Here is a 22,730-nt window from a genome sequence, read left to right on the forward strand (position 1 = left end):
ACCAGATCTGAACCCCATTGAGCTGTTGTGGGAGCAGCTTGACCGTATGGTACGCAAGAAGTGCCCATCCAACCAATCCAACTTGTGGGAGCTGCTTCTGGAAGCGTGGGGTGCAATTTCTCCAGATTACCTCAACAAATTAACAGCTAGAATGCCAAAGGTCTGCAATGCTGTAATTGCTGCAAATGGAGGATTCTTTGACGAAAGCAAAGTTTGATGTAAAAAAAATCTTATTTCAAATACAAATCATTATTTCTAACCTTGTCAATGTCTTGACTCTATTTTCTATTCATTTCACAACATATGGTGGTGAATAAGTGTGACTTTTCATGAAAAACACAAAATTGTTTGGGTGATCCCAAACTTTTGAACAGTAGTGTATATATATATATATAATAAGGAACGATTCCTTATTTTAAGGAACGTCTGGCAACCCTATAACATAACATTAACCTCAATACATAATAGACTACGTTTAGGACTCATTGCCCCCCCCCCGTGCCTTCAGTAGACAGACCTCACTTTCAAATAACCTCAGTCAGCTTTGAGAAGTGAAATGGTAGAAATTGTTGAGCTGTTCGCTTTCAGATGAACTCGGGATAAAGTTTGGCTGCTGACTGTATAGTTAACCCTTCATTACAAAAACACCAGTATGAGTTTGTAAAATTATATTTTGTGTCCTTAAACACAGCAATGTTTTTGCAGTCTCTGCTACAGTATTATCTATTAGTTGACGTAGCTTGAACATGGAAAATGAACGCTTGGCCGCTTTCCGCCACTAGATGTCACTGTATGTCCACTCTCACTAAATGATCGCATACACTACGACATAATAGGGGCCGCGTTTATAACAGACCCTTTTTGTGGGGGATTTAAGAGTGAAATGACCAAGAACGATCCTCTTTGCACCCCTATCGAACGGATCAATATAGATAATTACTGACCGCAATAGTTAATCAATCACCAACACGTTTCCCTGTCTTATTTAGAGACACCGCAGCATTCACATCTTTAACGCGGCGTGAAAAAAGTTTCTTACAAACTTGCTTTGGGGGGGGGGGGTGCTGCCATTACTGCTGTGTGTTTTGGCACACTTTGACCAGCCTGGTATATGAGTTATGGGTTAACCGTGAGCGGGTTAAGGGTTAATACTTGCCGTCCGTCTGGCTCCTCCTCGTGCGCGTGACTCGGTGGACCAGGAAGCAGGAAGGAGAGATCAGTGAACTTGATCTCAGACACGAAGCTGTAGTTGGAGTTAAAAGTCTGTGGTAAGTTTCTCTTCTCTTTTGCACCGACTGGAAAATACAGTCGCATTTGAAGGATGTGAGTATGTGTGTGTTTCAGTCTACAACGAAGGGAAATTGTTGCAGAAGTCCTTCATAAGCAAGGACTCTGGAAGTAAACAAGAAGCTCCAGCTGCACTTGCGTTGGAAACGTGTAATGCTGCCAGCAGAGCTGCACAATGTATTGATCCAGAAATCGATATGGACACATAATCGACAATAAATACATGTGCAATAGGCAATTTATAAAGGATGTTATGCAAGGAAACTTGGGCCCATTAGATGTGTTATGCTAAAACTCTTGTATGATAGAAAACGAAATCTTGTAGGGTCGTTTTTTTGGGGGGGCGGGGTTTACGACGACTCTTTAAGTAAAAATATTCCAGCACATTTGACTGGTATTATAAATTAAGAAGTTGTAATGACCTCTTGGACAACTTCCTTATTTGCCTTCTAAATTCACCCTAACCATTGCTTAATTGATCAATTCTTTGCAAATGGAGCTTTGAAAGTGAAAAGTAATGTAACTTTTTAATCCTTTAATATCACAATATCATTATGTAGATCTTTTTTCTTTCTCGGTGTCATTCGACCCCTACCTGCCAGAGGAGCCCGGTGGCAGAATGGCTGGCAGACTCTCCCTCCCTGAGGTGGACCTCTCCTGTCCCATATGCTGCGATATCTTCAGGGACCCGGTGGTCCTCAAGTGCAGCCACAGCTTCTGTGCGGAGTGCTTGCGGCTGTACTGGGACCAGGGGACCCGTGGCCATGACTGTCCGCTCTGCAGGAGGGAGTCGGTGGATGAACCCGTGGCCAGTCTCACCCTGAAGAACTTGTGTGACTCTTACGTCCAGGACGGCGGGCGGCTGGAGGCCGCGGTAGGAGAGCTGTACTGTGATCCTGGGGAGATTTGCCCCCTTCACGGGGAGAAGCTCAAGCTCTTCTGTCTGCTGGACAAGGAGCCCATCTGTGTGGTTTGCCACACTTCCAGGAAGCACAAACAGCACGACTGCTGCCCTGTTGGCGAGGCCATCATTGACATGAAGGTAAAGATCTTCAGCTATGGTTATTCAGGATCCCAGTTTTCTTAGAGATGCTGGATGAAGACAGATGGAGAGTTACACCGTAAAATACACCATTTTCTTTAAAAGATGTTATTTTAGTGCTGGGTGAAATGGAAAATATTATCACAATACTCGTAAGATTTACTCTTTTGCTTTCTCTCTCTCTCTCTCTCTCTCTCTCTCTCTCTCTCTCTCTCTCTCTCATGTGGCCTCGGTGCATCTGGCCCTCCCCCATAGACGCAGTTTCATTTGAAACGCCTTTACTGAGTCTCGCATTTCAGTGACCAGCTGCTCTCCACCCTGGAGTTTTACATTCAGGGCACTGAGGTGCTCGGTTACAGCGCACATAAACGCCATGTTGCTCAGCCACTTTCCATCCTCAAGCTCAGGGATGACCTTTTGTTTGCTTTCCATGAAATGATCAGTCTCAACGTGGGTATGATAAAATCTTCAACACTTTCCCCCGACTCAACCAGCACACCTCCATGTGGTATGGCACATCCTTGTGCACTGAATTTTCCTCCTCTAAAAGTGCCTGGAATTGCTGGTGATTTGAGCCCCGTGAACAAATAAAGTTCACCGTTTTGCTTACAACTGTCATTACATGTCCCATGCCCAACACCTTTCCACAGAGGGCTTCCTGTTGGATGATACAGTAGTTCTCCCGTGTTGTTTGTCCGGGTGGTGTGGTGGTCTGTTCCGTTGCCTACCAACACAGGAATCACCGGTTCGAATCCCCATGTTACCTCTGGCTTGGTCGGGCGTCCCTATAGACACAATTGGCCGTGTCTACAGGTGACAAGCCGGATGTGGGTATGTGTCCTGGTCGTTGCACTAGCCCCTCCTCTGGTCAGTCGTTGCACCTGTTCAGGGGGGAGGGGGAACTGGGGGGAATAGCGTGATCCTCCCATGCACTACGTCCCCCTGGCAAAACTCCTCAACCGTCAGGTGAAAAGAAGCGGCTGGCGACTCCACATGTATCGGAGGAGGCATGTGGTAGTCTGCAGCCCTCCTCAGATCAGCACAGAGGGGGTGGAGCAGCGACCGGGACGGCTTGGAAGAGGGGGTAATTGGCCAAGTGCAATTTGGGAGAAAAAGGGGGGAAAATCCAAAAAACAAAAAAAAAGTTTTCTCCCGCATGCCCCATCTTCTGTCAAACCAAACCGACCAAACCACGGACCATCCTGCACATTGCAGGTGCACCATCTGTTGTCAACCCAACAAGTTTATTCCACTGCAGTTCTGCTTCATTGATGCACTGCTCCACTTGTGTGAAAATGTCCTGTCCGGTAGTTGTCCCATGAATCGCTTTTAAATCCAAAAGTTCCTCAGTGACTGGAAAACCGAGCATCCACCCTCTGGATGAATATGGCAATCTGGGCAGTGTCCTTCCTGCCTGTACTCTCATATGCAGCCAGCGAATATGAAACAAATTGCTTGGCTTTAGTTTTTAGCTGAATCTGTAAGTCTGAGGCCAGCTCATCCACCTGACTAGCCATGATTTTTCAGGAAAGGCTGATGTTCCCACATGCCTGCTTCTTGTCAGGGCATATAACATCACACACCTTTTCAATGCAATTTTTAATAAACTCTCCCTCTGTGAACGGCTTGCATGCTCTTGCTATTTCCTCCGCTATTATAAAGCTTTCCATCACAGCTCCTCACTGACTGTTGATGCGAGTAAACATGTTTTGCTGTTGTTGAAGACTGCATTTTAATTCTTTGACAGGGCGGTCACTTTGACTTTGACAAAGCGGTGGCCCAGTGGTTAGTGCTGTCGCCTCACAGCAAGAAGGTCCTGGGTTCGAACCCTGGGGTTGTCCAACTTTGGGGTGGTATTCCCAGGTTATCCTCTGTGTGGAATTTGCATGTTCTCCCCGTGTCTGTGGTGGGTTTTCTCTGGGTGCTCCGGTTTCCTCCCACCATCAAAAGAAACATGCATGTTAGGGTTTATACTCCTGTCTGTGCCCCTGACCAAGGCCATGGGAAAAGAACTGGAGTTGGTCCCCGGGCGCAGCATGAAGGCGGCAGCCCACGGCTCCTAGCTACACAGATCACAGCTAGGATGGGTTAATTTGCAGTAACTGAATTTCCCCAAGGGGATTAATAAAGGAAACTCAAAACTTAAACTTCTTGCAGCCGCTGTTCCTGTCTGTTTCCATAATGCTCAAGCTTTGTTTGGAAACGCCTTTGAAGGTTATACTCTTTGAAAACTACCAGTGACTCTTGACATACGAGTAAGGCTGTCAAAATTGGCGAAAAACGAGTGGATTATTCCTTCTAAAAAACACATAGGTTCGAACCCATTCAAATATATTTTTGCGCATTATGTCCATAAGAGAGGTGGTACGGTGGCAAAAAAAAAAAAACCATACAAATACAATGGAAATGGAAATGATTGTCCTTCCATATCCTCAGCCTGGTGGCCACAGCTTTGAGCCTTTGTTTGGCAGTGTCCAGGGCCTCATGTAGTTCTTCACCAGGGCCTGTCTTTCATCACACCTTTCTGCACCTCTGTTAACTGGCTAACACCTCCCCATGCTGCTTTTATCTTGGCTTCCAGCCTTCTCTCCCATGGAGGGTACTGTTGGTGACCTGTGTTCTTAATCCTGTACCTAAGCAACTCCAGGATTACGGTCGCAGTGGCAAATACAAGCTCTTTGGTCTCTGTTATGGTGGCAGTCGAGCTATTGCATAAAGCTGTGTTCACATCCACAAGCAGGCTTTGTGATGGTACTTTGTCACTGAGTCGTGGAAGCCGTGCCCGGGGGTTGACTGTCTTTAGTCTGGCTATGATTCTCAATTGAACCTCAGTAACTTCAGCTGTCATGGCTGGTATGATTGTTTCAGCTGGTTGCGGTCTGTCCTCGTGTATCTCCTGCCTACTGGGCGGAATTGTATAGTCGTCCTGTTGGAGCCTCTCCATTTCAAGTCGTGACAGTAGCCACTAGCTGCTTCTGAGTCAGTGTGGAAGTAGGTCTCCTACTGGTCTGCATTTCCCACATTCGCTTCGTATAGCCCCTCTCCAGGAGTGTGCTGTTATAGCAGCATTTCATCAATCCCAGATTCTTGGCCCTTGTCCGTGAATGTTTTGTTCCAGTAGCCCATTTCTCATCAGGTTGCCCTGGTTCCCAACACCTGATGCGGACCTTGTTAACCCGGGCAACGCCCAAGCCAGTATGACTATTGTAAGCACCTGTGAGGGTAAACAAATCTCTTGGACAAGAGACTAGGTTCGGAGGAGCAGTAGATGAATTAAAGTTTTACATGATGTCAAAATATATTACATCATATGCTTACATATGTAAAAAAACGTTTAAGAACCTAACTGAGGTTCTTCACATTGGACTGTTTGGTAATGTAAAGTATTATGTCAAACCAAAACTATCCATCCATCCATCCATTATCCAAACCGCTTATCCTGCTCTCAGAGTTGCGGGGATGCTGGAGCCTATCCCAGCAGTCATTGGGTGGCAGGCGGGGAGACACCCTGGACAGGCTGCCAGGCCATCACAGGGCTCCTATAAATACTATAATCCTATAAATACTCCTATAAATATTTCAGACCACATTTTGGGAAAAATTTTAGTTGATACATTCTTATTAATCTAAACAACAAAATTTGTATCACGATAAGACAATAGCCAAAGCAACAGAATCTCATTTTTTGCTGTTTCCTGAAATGTCTTCACAGGAGCAAATGGAGTCGACCCTCAGTGCTTTACAGGAGAAGCGGGAGGCCTTCAACAAAATGAAAGATAACTATGTGGACACCATGGCGTATATTCAGGTGTAGTGCTGCTCCTGTCGCTTGTTGGTATTGAGAAAGTCTGCGGCAAACCCTTCTGATCCTGTAAGACTGTGGGGTCATGCATGTTTCATTTCAGGTCCAAGCGCAAATTGTGGAAAGGCGGACCCGAGAGGAGTTCGAGAAACTTCACAGTTTCCTTCAAGCCGAGGAAGACGCTAGATTAAAAGCTCTGAAGAAAGAAGAAGAGAAGAAGTGTCAGGCAATGAGACAGAGGATTGAAGAAATCACAGGAAACATAACCTCCCTGTCCGACTCCATCAGAGCCATAGAAGAGGAAATGGCTATAAAGGACATCTCCAGCCTTCAAGTACGTTTGTACATGTTTCTCGAATCAAATTGAGCATTTCTGTCACGAGTGCTCCTTTTCCAATCTGAGAGTGAATTCGCGGTTTTCTCTTTCAGAAATGCAAGAAGACAATGGAAAGGTAAAATGCTCATTATGTCTTTCTCTCGTTCTCTCACGATGATTATGAAGTGTTAAATGTATTATTTGACTCATACTGTTCTCTGTAGTGCTCAGCACCCACTGCGGGATCCAGTTATGGCTCCCGGGTCACTCATAGATGTGGCCAAGTACTTGGGCTCTCTCAGCTACACTGTGTGGGAGAAGATGCAAAAGATCGTCACATACAGTGAGTCAATACTCTCAAACAAAGCTGATCTTGTTTAGGTCATAAATAGAGGGGTGATGGTGAAATATCAGCTGCACATGATTTGTAGAGAACTGCGCTGAATAACTACAATCAGACTGCAACAATTTGTGTTGTTCTTTCCAGCCCCGGTGACTCTGGACCCGAACACGGCTGCGCCATGGCTGCTGCTGTCGGATGACCTCACCAGCGTCGGTGACTGCGATGACAAACAGAAGCTGCCGGACAACCCGGAGAGGTTTGACCCTGACACGGGCATACTGGGCCACCGAGGCTTCACCTCCGGGAGGCACACATGGGAGGTGCAGGTCGGGGAAAACAGCGCTTGGGTTGTTGGCGTAGCCAAAGAATCTGTCCAGAGGAAAGAGAAGGTCTCCTCTGTGGTCAAGAACGGCTACTTCTCTGTGTACTTTTACCACAAAATGTACTTCGCAGGCACTTCTCCTTTGACGAGGCTTATTTTGAAGAGAAACCCTGAGAAAATCCGAGTGCAGCTGGACTGTGACCAGGGCCAGCTTTCTTTCTACAACCCAGCTGACAATACTCACATCTATACCTTCAAACATAACTTCATCGAGAAGGTCTTCCCTTATTTCTGGGTGGGATGCAAGCAGTGTCCTTTGAAAATTGAACCTATGGTAGTTTCGGTGAAAGGCAGTTATTGCTGAGAATATTGCGAATTGATTCTATCAGTTTTCCTGTGTTAATTTAAAGCTTTGCGTTTGATTTGGGCTGGAAATAACAGAATTAATGCTTCAGTCTACATGTGCAATGTAGGCTGACGTCCACTGTTTGTTTGAAGAGGTGACTGTGTATTCTTTTGCTTGTATTTTACCAAATAAAAGTGAATCAAAAACAAACAACCCTCACTATGCCAGTATGCTGCTGTGGCATTCCCGACTGAAATGCTGTCACCTCACAGCTTTGTGTGCATAACAGGGAGTGACTGTAATTACACTTACACTTTAGTTCTTCCTCCGGGAGAACTAGTGGGAGTTTCATGCTACTAATACTGGGCTGGGCTTACATTTGGTGTATTATGTTCTTACCAAGACCTCTGGCTTCTGTTACATCTAAACCTCTTGGTTACATATTTCTTCTTTTACTTCATACCTAAATGCCGTCATCTCACCAATTTTAGTTCTACACCTCAAGTCCCCCTCAATATGAACTAGATACTCTGGCTTACTTCACATCGCCTCATAAACCACATCAAAATTTCTTACCCTGCTGAAGCCAAACACACTTTCTTTTACAACGTGAACTTTGGTTGTCACGTTGATATTGGCTACCCGAAATGATAACTGACAGGATTGGCAGTATGTATGTGGCAAGACTGGATGAGGATACATTTTATTTGTATTTTATGATTGTAATGTTTCCATGTCTCATGTATGTAAACAAGCGGCACGGTGGCGCAGTGGTTAGCACGGTCGCTTCACAGCAGGAAGGTCCTGGGTTCAAACCCTGGGGTAGTCCAACCTTGGGGGTCGCCCCGGGTCGTCCTCTGTGTGGAATTTGCATGTTCTCCCCGTGTCTGCGTGGGTTTCCTCTGGGTGCTCTGGTTTCTTCCCACAGTCCAAAGACACGTAGGTCAGGTGAATCGGCTGTACTAAATTGTCCCTTGGTGTGAATGTGTCGGCCATGATGGCCTGGTGGCCTGTCCAGGGTGTCTCCCCGCCTGCTGCCTAACAACTGCTGGGATAGGCTACAGCATTACATGACCCTACTCAGGATAAGCGGCTTGGATAATGGATGGATGGATGTTTTTACCAAGACCTCTGGCTTCTATTACGTCTACACCTCTTGGTTATATTTTTTCCTCTTTTACTTCATTCCTATATGCTGTCATCTCACTCATTTTTAGTTCTACACCTCAATTCCCCCGCAATATGAACTAGATACTCTGGCTTACTTCACATCTGCAGCCAAACACACTTTGCTTTGCAACATGAACTTTGGTTGTCACATTGACATATGCTACCTGAGATAATAATTGATAGTATGTGGCAGCATCGGATGAGGACATTAAGATTGTGCGTAATGTTTCCTTGTCTCATGTATGCAAACAAAGGAGATAATACAGCTGTCTTTTGGTTCAGCTTAGGTTTACAACATTTCAGGGGATTAGTTTCATGTCATTCGGTTCAAGCTGTTCTTGGTGCTCCTGTCGGCACCCGGAGGGCAAGTGAGCCGGCAACCTTGAAGCGAGAGGAAAAGTTTACTTGTCACATCACCTCAACCCCAAATTTTTTTTACAGAAATATTGGGTGAGGTGCAATGGCAGTTTCTGTATTGTATGTGGGTTGGCCTGCCAGTTCAGTGTTCAGATGGACTGTCCAGAATGGACTGTTGGGCCCTGTTGGGTTGTATAGCTGTTGAACATCTCTGATAAGAGGCAAACACGACTACGGCTGCCAGCTTTCTATGATCCAAATACGGGGCAGGGAGGGATCTTATTTACTTCAGCATTTATTTACCCAGTGTAGGTCCACTGAGCACTATCTGAGTGCTGTCTCAGCAACACTGCTTCACACTCAGTTACACACATTCACACCTGTGAACTGCCTAGTACATCCATTGTAGGTCACTGGGCGGCTCCTCTGGTGAATCAGGATCAGAAACACTTTGTCGTTCCAGTTCATGCACTTGCGCACATGAAATGAAACGAAACAAGGTTTCGCCCAGCCCACAGCAGTGCAACACGAAGATAAACACAAATACAGAAACTACAAGAACACATACATCCAAACTAATACATATATCTTAAAAAAAATCACTGTCCAGGAGAACCAACGCCAGCCAGGGTGACTGTCGGTCTGCATGGGCTAGCAGTTAGCTTAGCCTGCCCCGCTTTGGCGCCCTGTCAGACCGCCCTGGGTGTTTCCTCTTCGGGCGCAGCTCCAGTCAGGGCCGTGGTCCCTGGGCCTACAGGCCGCAGCAAGGGCTTACACGCCTTGCTCAATGGCACTTAGGGTGCCAAGGGAAGGTATAGTTCCCAGATTTTCTTTCTTTTCTTGTGGCGTTATACAAAAATCTGTGGAAAGTTGTGACCACAGAAAAACTACGTAGAGGCAGGGCTTTTTTTAATTGAATGTTATTAATATACAATCAGAAATTTTCAGACATTCAGCTGGTAAGTGAAATATAAATTCTTATAATTTACATTTCTATGAGTGAAAAAGGAAAAAGGCAGATAATCAAATTAAATATGCAAAGTAAACAAATTAACTGAAATATAAAGTATCTAAACACAATAAACAAGTTCTTTATAACACGACAGTGTGTGTTCAGTTTTTTTGTTCGTCATAAGGGCCAATGTGTCTACGTACATATTGAACTCAACCAGAAAAGCACCAAGGTTTGGGAGGGTCCTAGAGAATCTAGCTTTATGTGAAATTTACCAAATGCAAGTATAAGATTTGTCATGTAACTTAAAGATTCATTTTCACATTCAAACTTAATAATAATGTCTTTAGGCGTAATTATTATAGAGTCTTGTTTTATATAAAATTCTCTGTCACTCCAAAACACAGATGAGGAGGGGCAGTGACAAAAGAAACGCATAACCGTTTCTGGCTCAGCGCTACAAAAGGTGCAATTAAGATCTAGTTCAGTAAATTTGGAAATTAACGCGTTACATGGACAGAGGGATTTCTCTACTACGTAGAGGCAGGATCACCTCCAACCAGCGCTGGCGCTGGCTCCAACTCCTCCCACCCGCTGGTCGGGTGGGTGTGGTTAGTTCAGGGTTATCATCTGTTGGATTCGCGGTTCCGCTTCACCTACTACCATTGTCGGCTGCTCCCGTTAGGGGTCGCCACAGCGGATCATCCGTTTCCATTTCTTCCTTTCCTCTGCATCCCCCCCCCCCCATTTTCCCCCTCCCCGGATCGAATCTCCGTGTTACTTCCTGCTTGGTCGGGCGTCCCTACAGACACAATTGGCCGTATCTGCGGGTGAGAAGTCGGATGTGGGTATTTGTCCTGGTCGCTGCACTAGCGCCTCCTCTGGTCGGTCGGGACGACCCCCGGATCGGCAGAGGGGATGGAACAGCGACCGGGACGGCTCAAAAAAGAGCGGGATAATTGGCCAGGTCCTTTGCGTCTTAGAATAGTTCCCACCGGCACCCTGCTGGTAAACAGCACCGGTGGCGGTCGTTGGTAACCCGGGCCTCGACCGATCCGGTATGGAAATCTTATTTAAGGTCCGCATATTTGATTTGGCAAAGATTTTACGCCGGATGCCCTTCCTGACGCAACCCTCCCCATTTATTCGGGCTTGGGACCGGCACCAACAATGCGCTGGCTTGTGCATCCTCAGTGACTGGGTTCCACTTCTTGCTAACTTGATTTGTTCCGCGGACTTTGGCGCTTTTACGGCGAGAGACGTCATAGTTAAACGTAGTATCAAAAACCCCCAACACCGGAAACACGTGTTCAAGTGCTATGGTAAATTTCACTCAGCTATTTATTAATTAGTCTTACATTGTTTAGCATTTTATGTTAAAATGTGCCCTGTACACGGGCGTAAGAGAGAGTTGTATATGGGGGGGGGCAAAACCCTGTAGGGGGGTGTAACGTGCCTATAAACTCCACAGTAGACCAGTTAAGTTTTTCCACACTCGAACTGCTTTAACCACCCTTCCGTGCTAAGTTACAGCTGAGGTCCCCACTTGTGTACGTCATAAGTACTCGCCCGTAATTTAAAGTGACCACACCATAACTCTACATCCCCTCTCTTCTAGATGCAACACAAAATGCATTACAGCAACACAAACAACAGCTGTGTTGCATAACTTGAGTGGCACAGAACCCTGTACACAACAGCAGGAGTGGGGTACAGCACATAACAGGAACCTGACAAACTCACACGCCAGAAAAAGACGAGATGGCATGTGTAACTAATAAGGTGCAGAATAACCAACAAGGAAACTCTGTAATCAATCACTGGAAGTTTTAGTTTTATCAGTCGCTGGGGCTAAGTGGTGACGTAAACCCGATAATGCTGGTTGGGGTGGCCCACTTCCTGAGCGAGTCACCACAGGTTGCCTACCACCTGAATCACTTGAGGTGATTTCTGGTGTGGCAATGGACGGTGTGGGTGGTGCGGTGTCAGCGCGGACAGCTTCTGTATCAGGTGCTGCTGAAGCGGGAATTTGTGGCAGGTCGTCCAGTCAGATATGGCCGGTGGGGGTTCATCAACTCGGAGGAGGTGTCACCGATTCCTGATGTAGTTGGTTCCTTGGGATGTTGTTATGTAGCTTGTTAGGCTGAGGGGCTGGGCCCTCTTGCTAAGCTGTCAAAACCACGCGCAGTCTGCACCCCTGACAGTTTGACCAGGACTTTGTGTTATAGGTTTGTAACCCCCTTGAAAGATCTAATTAATATTCGTCTGTCTGTACTATGATTGGTTGAGTACGAATACTGTCGTCATACAGAAGAGACGGAGGGTGATTGCTCGTTGTCGCGGTCGTGGCTGGTTTAAAAATCTCACGTGTATCGATAGCTAACGATAGCCGTCGGCGTCAGAAGGGAAGGCAGCATGGGTTAGGGCTAGGGTCTCTCTCTCTCTCTCACACAATCTCTCTCTCTCTCACACACACACAATCTCTCTCTCTCACACACACACACACAGAAGAGACCCTCCGTCTCTTCTGTATGACGACAGTACTCACGCTCAACCAATCATAGCACAGACAGACGAATATTAATTAGCTCTTTCAAGGGGGTTATAAATCGATAACACGGCCTATGTTATAGCGCCCTCCCCCGGAAGATTATTATTATTTTTAATTTCGGCTGCTTAAATTAATAATTTTTAAACTATTTGAGACAACAACGTAAAGCCTAGACATCGGTACGTCATTGAGGCAAATCATGGCAGTTGGTTAACACGTTACCAAACTACCAAAACACAGAACTGTGGAATGAATGTAAAGGCTATATAAAACATTTTATTCACAATAAGGTTAATGCAACCCGCTCCGTATCAACGTTATAACCTTTAGAATTTATTTGCGTGTGACTATCACAACGTCTCTGCTAGCTAACGTTAGCCTTCCTGCTTATTGACTAGCATTGACAGGAGTTAGCAAAAAACTTAAATACTTACGTTTCAACCTCGGGTTTCATCATAACGACATGTTTATCTTTTAAAAACGGGTAAGTACAAATTTACAAACCTGTGAGTGATGATGAATAGCGGATTAATCTTTGCTGCTCTGAGAAGTTGGGAGTGCCCCGTCACCGCAGTCACGTCTCGGGGGGGCTACCGCCAGTACCAAAGACATGGGGAGGAGGGGGGGGTGTTTTGTTGTTGTTAATAACTAATACTTTTAGATATTGTGGGATGGGAATGCCATGAATGCTGGCACATACAGCGAGTATATGTCCAATATTATATATATATTTATGCATATATATCTAGTAGTGGAAGGATGGGCTTGTTTATTGGGGGGGGACTTGTCCCCTCCACCCCCCCCCGGTTCCGCCGTTCAAAATAGTCCTCGCCGGGCGGGATCTCTATAATGAGAGCCACCTGCATCGGTTGCTTCCGCTTATCTTTCCCGTGGATGGATGAGGTAGTTTTGACATTAATGGTGAAACTAATCCTAGATTATTGTGTTCATTGTTCGCAGCAATTTCGTTTTTAAGTGATACTTTTGATGTCAAACAGTCATAGACGACGTAGAGAAGGATTGGCACGGTGAGTCGTACTAAGGTGAGGATTCACTAGCAGGCTAATGTTCACTAATGGATGAGACTTGGACTTAAGCGTGTGACGAGCTGATGGTTTGAGATTTCGTTGCCTCACTTTAGGACACAGAAAAATGTGCGACATTTCATTTGGCAAAGAAAATAAGAGGCAGGAGCAGCGAGATTTCACGCTTCCAGAGTCCCCGTCCCAATCATGCAAGGTTGGCTTTACGGGCGGAAGCGGCCTCGTCCTGGAGGTCCCAACCGACGCTGACACCAGCTTTCCGATCTGGGACGCCATACGAAGCCAGCACGTCGACGTCGCGTGGGAGGTGACCCCACACAGCATCAGCATCTACCTGACACGCCAGGCGTCTACATTGGTCCGGGCAGCAGGCAGGCACGGTAGAAACGCCTCCGGAGCGACACCGACTTCGGCATGTTGTTCCAACTTCGGCCAGCGTCCGGTGGTCATCCAGCCCATTCCTCACCAATATGGTGCTCCTCAAAGTAATATCTCTACTGTCCTCCTGGCCTTCCCCAAGCCCCGTCCTGATCTGCTGCAGAATTTGATTCCAGGCACAGGACTGGCCACCATCCCCCTGTGTACAAATGTCCCCGGGGAAACACCGGCTTCGACATCTAGTCCCAACCTCGGCCAGTGTCAAGCAGTCATCCAGCCCATCCCTCAGCAAAACGGTGCCCCTCGAAGTAACCCCTCCACTGTCCCCCTGACCTTCCCCCAGACCCGTCCCCATCTGCTGCAGAATTTGATACCGGGCACGGTACCCACCATCCCCCTGCCTAGAAACGCCTCCAGGGCAACACCAGCTTCGTCATGTCATTCCAGCTTCGGGCAGTGTCAAGAGGTCATCCAGCCCATCCCTCAGCAAAACGGTGCCCCTCGAAGTAACCCCTCCACTGTCCCCCTGACCTTCCCCCAGACCCGTCCCCGTCTGATGCAGAATTTGATACCGCGCACGGTACCCACCATCCCCCTGCCTAGAAACGCCTCCGGGGCAACACCAGCTTCGGCATGTCATTCCAGCTTCGGGCAGTGTCAAGAGGTCATCCAGCCCATCCCTCAGCAAAACAGTGCCCCTCGAAGTAACCCCTCCACTGTCCTCCTGACTTTCCCCCAGACTTGTCCCAGTCTGCTGCAGAACTTGATCCCGGCCAAGGTAGCCACCATCCCCTGCTCTCTGTCCCATGTCCCGCCATCTCCTCAGCCCACCAAGAAAGCAGCCCTGTCATTCACCTCGACCCCAATGAGCATCCACACCAACCAATGGTGGACCCCCTGGAAGGAAGACAACCGCCGCAGCTTCTACAACCTGAACATCAGCCAAGTCCACATCTGTGACCAGTTCCTCTTGAGCATGTGTGATGCAGGCACCAGCTGTAGTCTGCATCACAAGGCCTTGCCCTACTACTGGCAGCTGTTTAATTACGCCATCTACCAGTGGGTGGATATGTCCATTGCCTCTCAGTTCCAGATGGAGAGGGCGTACTGTGACCCTACAATATCCTATATCTATATCAAGGACGGGTGAGTATGACTACCAGATCGGAGAGAGGTGTTTTCATTAAACGTTGCTGTCAGGAGCATATCCCCCCCCCCCCCCATCTTCCACTGACGCACACACGCACAGATAACTAAATTGATATGTACTATACTGTCTGAAGGAGTTGCCACATGCAAATATTGTAGAATTACATAACTTTTTAATTGGTAATTGAATGTTTTGTTTTTATATGCCGTCCTTTGTAAGGAATTTTGTGCTCACAATAGTAAAAGGCATGAGGTTGTCTTTGTTCTCTCTAGGCACAACTTGTACACACTTGACCTTGATATTTTGGAGCTAGAACATTCAGCCACCCAGTTCAGCAGAGTGAGACGACTGACTAACACCAGTGACCCTGCCAAGAACCCTTTCTTCCCCAACAAGTGGAGAGTATACTGGTGGAACAAAATGGCTTGGCAAGAGTACAGTGAGGTTGAAGCGTCTACTTTTATTTTATTTTTTTTACCTGTAACTTTTTTTGCTCAGTTTTTCCTTTACAAGAACAAGACTTCTGACGTGTCTGCTGACTCTGCTCCTAGGATTTGTCCGAGATGCTCCTAGTGATGATGAGAAGGGGGGAGATGGAGCATCGCTTTGAAATCGACTCCCAGCAGTACAAGGTGGACCTCAACACCATGATCCACACCACTGTCACCACGGGATACAAGACACTGGTCCGATGCAGACCCGAGTACCGCCCAATTGCTTCCATGATGCCATACCTGAAGTAAACGTCTCTCTTGTTACTCAGATGTACACTCTTTCAATCTGTCCCAAACTGGTTTCAATTGTACATGTTTGGGGAACACTAGAGTTCTGTATCCTGACCTGACCCCATACATCAAGAGTTGGGGCATGGCTCTCCATGGCACATGGTTAGCCACCCGTTTTAGGCTGTGTGCATTAAAGAGCAGGAGAGAGAAAGCGATTGTCTTGACGTCAGTGCACCACTTTGGACGAGATGGAGAAAAAAATCGGCACTTGTTATCGTTACGTTGCCAAGTTTGGTTCTCGATTCGCCATTTGACTTATCTGATAGGGGGTTGTTTTGTTGTTTTGTGGTCGTTCTGATTTATCGAAACTTGGCCACGGGTGATGTAACTTTTTGTCAGTCGGTTTGATTGTTGTCTGGCAATTGGTATTGGTAGGTGCATTGTTTACGTGATAGTGCTTCAGCATACAATGTTAGACTACAGCCTACCCTCTGTGACATGTGTGCATTAACGCGGGAAGGGGGGGCTGTAGCTCCCCCTAGTGGAGGGTGCAACCCCCCTCCAGTAGTGGCAGGTGGCTGTGTAACATCTTAGACCCAAGTATTCCTAAATTTTCCTAATGTACAAATGCAAAAAAATAAAACATACCTTTATTTTATACAGTGGGCTAGGGCAGTCGCCTCACAGCAAGAAGGTCCTGGGTGGGCATCCGGGTAGCTTAGCGGTCTATTCCGTTGCCTACCAACAAGGAGATCATGGTTGGAATCCCCGTGTTACCTCCGGCTTGGTTGGGCATCCCTACAGACACAATTGGCCGTGTTTGCGGATGGGAAGCTGGATGTGGGTATGTTTCCTGGTCACTGCACTAGCGCCTCCTCTGGTCGGTCGGGGCGTGCCTGTTTGAGGGGGAGGGGGAACTGGGGGGGAATAGCGTGATCCTCCCAAGTGCTACATCCCTCTGGTGAAACTCCTCACTGTCAGGTGAAAAGTAGCAGCTGGCAACTCCATGTGTATCGGAGGAGGCATGTGGTAGTCTGCAGCCCTCCTGGGATCGGCAGAGGGGGTGGAGCAGTGATCGGGACAGCTTGGAAACGTGGGATAATTAGCTAGATACAACTGGGGAGAAAAAAAAAGGGGGGGGGGCTGGGTTTGAGCCCTGGGGTAGTCCAACCTTGGAGGTCGTCCTGGGTCGTCCTCTGTGTGGAGTTTGCGTGTTCTCCCCGTGTCTGCGTGGGTTTCCTCCGGGGGCTCCGGTTTCCTCCCACAGGCCAAAGACGTAGGTCAGGTGAATCGGCCGTACTAAATTGTCCCTAGGTGTGAATGTGTGTGTGTGTGTGTGTGGGCCCTGTGTGATGGCCTGGCGGCCTGTCCAGGGTGTCTCCCTGCCTGCCGCCCAGTGACTGCTGGGATAGGCTCCAGCATCCCCGCGGCCTTGAGAGCAGAATAAGTGGTTTGGATAACGGATGGGCTGGGCTGCGTGGAATGTACATTTTTAATAATAAAGTGAGTAAACATTCCAAATCTGCTATACATGCGCCTTATAAACAAAACAATGACGTCATACTGTAGCGACCAGGGGAGGCAATTGTTCTGACCGTCAGCGGTTCTGCACTGGGGGAGCGCAATGGCTGATGGGAGTGTTAATGTTAGATTTGAAATCGTGTTTTAATGATGTGGTGCTCATGTTGTGGTTATTCTTATGCTGTTGTTTTGAGGGTTTGACTCAGACTAAGTAGGAGACCATTTACTGACCAACTGTACACTATTGCAATATATCAATACATTGAATCGTAACCCCTGTATCGTAGTAAGTATCGTATCGCCAGATTCTTGCCAATACACAGCCCCAATTCTGACGTTCCGTGTTCTTACGGCCCCAGTGCAGACATCCAGTACAGGGCCATACAGCTCTGTACTGGTTAAACTGGTCTGTACCCACACCTTTTATAACCTCCATGCCTCTACTTCTAACTCACCCTTACCCAGGACAGAGATTATGACATGGTTCACAAAGACGTGTGTCCAGTCTGAAGACAATTTCAGCATCGACCCTCTGGAGGAGTTTGGCAGCTGGTACCCTCCCGTGTGGAACCTAGCCTTCGAGCGGGACTACAGCCTGGTGGATGTCCCAACAGGCACGTGGGCCTACTATAAGATTAAAACCCTGTTCCAGCAGAACCTCTCTCAGACCGCTGTGGAGATTGTAAGCATCCAGCAAATCCAGAATCTTTTCCACTGGGATAAATTTCAAAGGTTTGTCTGTCCTTATTCTTGTGTATGTAACGTGGAGTCCACCTCTGTGTATAAGTTTTAATTACAACATAAATTAAGAGGACAACCTACATGGACTAGTTTAAACAAATGACCTTAAGGCCTTGTTTTTAAAAAAAAAAAAAATTATTACTGACAATCATCATGATGCTAGTTTCATAACTGTGTTGGTGTGTGACCACTACAGAACCAAGAGATCCATTCCAAATGAAATCAGTCTTCAGTGCTATTGCATCAGCACCCACCGGGGGGGATGCAGAACCTGGGTTTTAGCCATTGATGCTGCGGTAGCTCGGTAAAAGTCTTCTATCAGCCTGGTTTGCTGCAGCTACTTAAAACGCTACATGTAATATTTTCTAGTAAAGTTCTAGTCAACAGTAACTAGACAGGCACTGATGCAGATGGTGCTATTGGATCAGGCCAATACCAGGCTAAAATGGAGTATTGGAGATTTTACCCAAAACCAGAATCTTATACCAAAAGCCATGAGGAACATGTCATGAATAAAAGCAAAATGGCTTGATTTACTGCATTCTTGGCACATTTGGAAGCCTGCATTTCTTTAACTTTGGGTGGGTAAAAACCTGATTGTACCTCAATTATTTTGCACATTGACCCCAAACAAATGGCCAGCAATAGAAAGCATCAAAATGTAACCCCCCCCCCCTCGTGTAAATCTTCAGAATCGTAGCTTTACCTTGGAAGACATGCAGAGCATTGATTTAAGCTTAAAAACGTTCTCACATGGTCACATCTGTTTATCAGCTACAAATCCTACTTACTGAAGCACTGGAGAGAAATGGCGGCGCCTCTGGAGAGACACCTCTTCCACGGCACATCTGAGAGTGCGGTCACGGACATCTGCCACAACAACTTCGACCCGCGCCTGGCCGGGACCAACGGAGCATCCTTGGGTCATGGCACCTACTTTTCCATCAGCGCCTCTTACTCACACGCCTACGCCATCGAGTCTGCCGGGAGTCGGATCCGTCATATGTTCTTGGCAAAAGTGCTGGTGGGGAATGTGTGCGTGGGAGCGCCTAGCTACCGGCGCCCGCCGTGCCTCCCCTTGAGGGGGGAGAGCCACAGGTTCTACAACACCTGTGTAAATAGCGTGGAGAAGCCCACTATCTTTGCTGTTTTCGACAACAGTCAGTGCTACCCGTACTACCTCATGAAGTACAGAGTGCAGCATTGAAGAATAAGGATGATGTTGGAGTTGTTTTATTAAAACTCGTTCAGCAGCTGTCTTGGATATAAACTCCCCCCCCCCCCCCTTGGCTTACATGTCTATGAAACATAAATTTAGATATTCTCTTTCTTACAAATACAACAGGGTTTACAGAAATAATTTATCTTTGTCCTGGACTAATTAGTTCTGGTTCTCGTAGTAGTCCTTCATACACAGCGCCAGGTCTGGCCATGATGGATGCATTATGATTAATTTTTTTTTTTTGGCATATTGCTCTTTCAAAGTTTCATGTTTTGAAATCACAGGATGCTTTAAGACTATCGGAAGAGATAAAAACAAGGCATAAATGTATATAAGAATATAGTAAATCTTTTTTTTCTATTTCACTGTGCAACTCTGCGTTTCTGCTTACTTTTTCTGTGAAATTCCAACTTTGTCAGACAAAAGAACATCACAATATCAAGTCAAACCATTACACTGTTTCACCAAAGCACAAAAAAAAGAGATTTCCAGTAAGACAACCTATTGGGAATAATGCACTTTCCACATCAGCAAACAGGAGCAAAATAAGATGCTATGGGATGGACACGGGTAGAAAATCAGTCGTAAGCTGATACATGCGTCACTCACACAACTTACAGTTAAGACGAGTAAAAAACAGAGAGAGGGAAATCAAATTTTAAAGGCAACAGGAGCAAAAGAAAAGGCATCAAATTAGTACATGATATTGCTTCTCAGATACGACAGCCCCAGCTGTAACCGTCGGATCGAAAAGGTTCCTTCACACTTCTGGAAAGAGTGCCTGCCTCCTGTTTAGAGGAAATGTTTAGACCGGTCTGTTTCCCTTGGCGTCTTTTGTCCCTTTTCGTTTGTGTGCACATAGATACACCGATCAGCCAAAACATTAAAACCACCTGAGGCCACTGCCATCAGGGAATACTGTTGCCTTGAAGGGGTTTACTTGGTCTGCAACGATGTTTAGGTAGGTGGTACATGTCAAAGTAACATCCATATGAATGCCAGGACCCAAAGTTTCCCAGCAGAACATTACCCAGAGCATCACACTGCCTCCGCCGGCTTGCCTTCTTCCCATAGTGCACCCTGGTGACATCTCTTCCCCGGGTAAACGACACACGTGGACCCAGCCGTCCACATGATGTAAAAGAAAACATGATTCATCAGACCAGGCCACCTTCTTCCACTGCTCCATTGTCCAGGTCTGACGCTCACCTGCCCATTGTAAGTGCTTTCGGCAGTGGGCGGGTTATCATGAGCACTCTGACGGGTCTGCGGCTACACAGCAAGCTGCGACGCACTGTGTTCTGACACCTGTCTATCTTAGCCAGCATCAACTTTTATCAGCAACGTTGAGCTCTTCTGTGGGGTCGGACCAGACAGGCTAGCCTTCATTCCCCATGCGTATCAATGAGCCTTGGGTGCCCATGACCCTGTCGCCAGTTCACCGGTTGCCTTTCCTTGTACCACTTTTGGTAGGTACTGATCACTGCATACTGCGAACATCCCAGAAGACCTGCCATTTTGGAGATGCTCCGACCCAGTTGTCCAGTCATCACAATTTGGCCCTTTCAAGGTCCCTCAGATCCTTATGCTCCTAATTCCAACACATCAACTTCAAGAACTGACTGTTCACTTGCTACCTGATACAGCCCACCCCTTGACAGGTGCCATCATAATGAGATAATGTTATTCACTTACTGTCGAGTGGTTTTAAGTTTTTGGCTTCTCAGTGTACATGAATGTGTGCACACACACACAAACAAACCTATATATATGTGACAGCTAACCAATACTAAAACAGCCACTTTAAAACAGCATGAAAAAGTTCAAAAGTCAATATACAATAAATGAACTGTGATGATGATTCATGATTTTAGAGGATGACTGTTGAATGTTGTTGGCCAACACAAAGGAACTAGCAAGCCCAAGCATGGCAATGTCTTCTCCCTCTTATCTCAGTATCGTATTCTGTCCCTGTAGCTACTGCACATCATCTTCCTCTGAGGCAGATTTGCTGGTGACTGCGACTACAAATGTCCTGGTCCAAAAACATACATGCATTCAGTCTTGTGTAAAGGAGCGTTATACTGCTGAGAGATGTGTGACTGTGTGTGTGTGTGTGTGTGTGTGTGTGTGTGTGTGTGTGTGCGCGCGCGCACGCATGTACAGTATACATGCAATGACTCCATTTGGTGGTGTGAGAGGTGATTTGATTGTGGTGGTTTATTCGCAGGCTAACTTGCTGTCGAAGCTGGATAGACCAATGGCAAAGGCTTGCAGGGCGCACATGGGGTAGTTGTAGTCCAGGGTGAAGATATCCTCTGCCACTCTGCCAAACTGCATGACAATGTACTCGGCTGGAAGAAGGGTGGTGGGGTGGGGATGGGGGTAGAGATATCCAGGCATACTTCAGTCACTAATGTAATATAAATCTCGTAGTTGGAGAAACTGTGTAGAGGATGGCCGTGAGGACATTATACCACTTATGTCAAACTGCCAGCAGCTTTTTTTCAGCTAATGAGAAGCAGCTGTTACGGAGAGCTGCTAATTTCTTTGCCAGAGCAGAGAGAAATTTGCCACTTTGGAGAAAGCAGACCGTTCACAATCACAACATAGGAAGAGATGGGTTTCATGCCATATAGTTGGCTAAGTGTTAATGACAGCAACAACCAAAATAAACAAACGAATGCAGTACTAGTAGAAAAATGGTTCTAGAGGAATGAAAGTCAGTAGGAGCAAGACAGAACACATGCATGAATGAGAGGAAGGAGAGTGGAATGGTGAGGATGTAAGGAGTAGAGGTGACGAAGGTGTATGAATTTAAATACTTGGGGTCAACTGTCCAAAGTAACAGGGAGTGCAGAAGAGAGGTGAAGAAGAGAGTGCAGGCAGGGTGGAGTGGATGGAGAAGAATGTCAGGAGTGATTTGTGACAGAAGGGTACCAGCAATGAAAAGACAGGAGGCGGAGCTGGAGGTGGCAGAGTTGAAGATGTTAAGATTTTCATTGGGAGTGACGAAGAAGGGCAGAATTAGGAACAAGTATATTAGAGGGACAGCTCAGGTTGGACGGTTTGGAGACAAAGCAAAAGAGGCGAGATTGAGATGGCTTGGATATATGTGGAGGAGGGACGCTGGGTATATTGGGAGAAGGATGCTGAAAATGGAGCAGCCAGGGAGGAGGAAAAGAGGAAGGCCAAAGAGGAGGTTTATGGATGTGGTGAGGGAAGACATGCAGGTGGCTGGTGTGACAGAGGAAGATGCAGAGGACAGGAAGAGATGGAGACAGATGATCCACTGTGGCGACCCCTAACGGGAGCAGCCAAAAGTAGTAGTAGTAGACTCGTAGAAAAATGGTTCGCTAATGTTAATAACCAGAAACTGTGATATCAACCACTCCATGTGGGAACAAATTGGCGGTGTTATTGTTTCTGGTAAGTATTTTGAGAGTTGTACCAAACTACTGC

The 22,730-nt window shown here is 46.7% G+C and overlaps 2 protein-coding genes across 6 annotated transcripts in view; one reads left to right on the forward strand and one right to left on the reverse strand.

The window, feature by feature from the left end:
- The first annotated feature begins 1,208 nt into the window (after nucleotides 1-1,208).
- On the forward strand, nucleotides 1,209-7,665 carry LOC130109363 (E3 ubiquitin-protein ligase TRIM35-like). 2 transcript variants are annotated; one of them, XM_056276235.1, is made up of 7 exons: nucleotides 1,209-1,268; nucleotides 1,848-2,329; nucleotides 6,042-6,137; nucleotides 6,235-6,465; nucleotides 6,561-6,583; nucleotides 6,672-6,790; nucleotides 6,935-7,665. In XM_056276235.1, the coding sequence occupies exons 2-7, from the start codon at nucleotides 1,907-1,909 to the stop codon at nucleotides 7,474-7,476; spliced, it is 1,434 nt and encodes a 477-aa protein (XP_056132210.1). In that variant the 5' UTR covers nucleotides 1,209-1,268; nucleotides 1,848-1,906; the 3' UTR covers nucleotides 7,477-7,665. The 2 variants fall into 2 exon arrangements, with proteins under 2 accessions (XP_056132210.1, XP_056132209.1); XM_056276234.1 differs by having other exon boundaries at nucleotides 1,225-1,268; nucleotides 1,890-2,329.
- An 11,632-nt stretch (nucleotides 7,666-19,297) lies between these two features.
- tulp3 (TUB like protein 3) overlaps nucleotides 19,298-22,730 on the reverse strand; it is a 49,155-nt gene continuing 45,722 nt past the window's right edge. For 3 of the 4 annotated variants that reach the window (XM_056276277.1, XM_056276275.1, XM_056276276.1), the window contains exon 12: nucleotides 19,298-21,622. In XM_056276277.1, coding sequence (XP_056132252.1) covers nucleotides 21,489-21,622 — 134 coding nt within the window. In that variant the 3' untranslated portion in view covers nucleotides 19,298-21,488. The remainder of the gene's footprint in view (nucleotides 21,623-22,730) is intronic. The other variant, XM_056276278.1, reaches the window with a different exon arrangement.

The sequence above is a fragment of the Lampris incognitus genome, chromosome 3 (assembly GCF_029633865.1).
Source record: "Lampris incognitus isolate fLamInc1 chromosome 3, fLamInc1.hap2, whole genome shotgun sequence".
Classification (NCBI taxonomy): domain Eukaryota; kingdom Metazoa; phylum Chordata; class Actinopteri; order Lampriformes; family Lampridae; genus Lampris; species Lampris incognitus.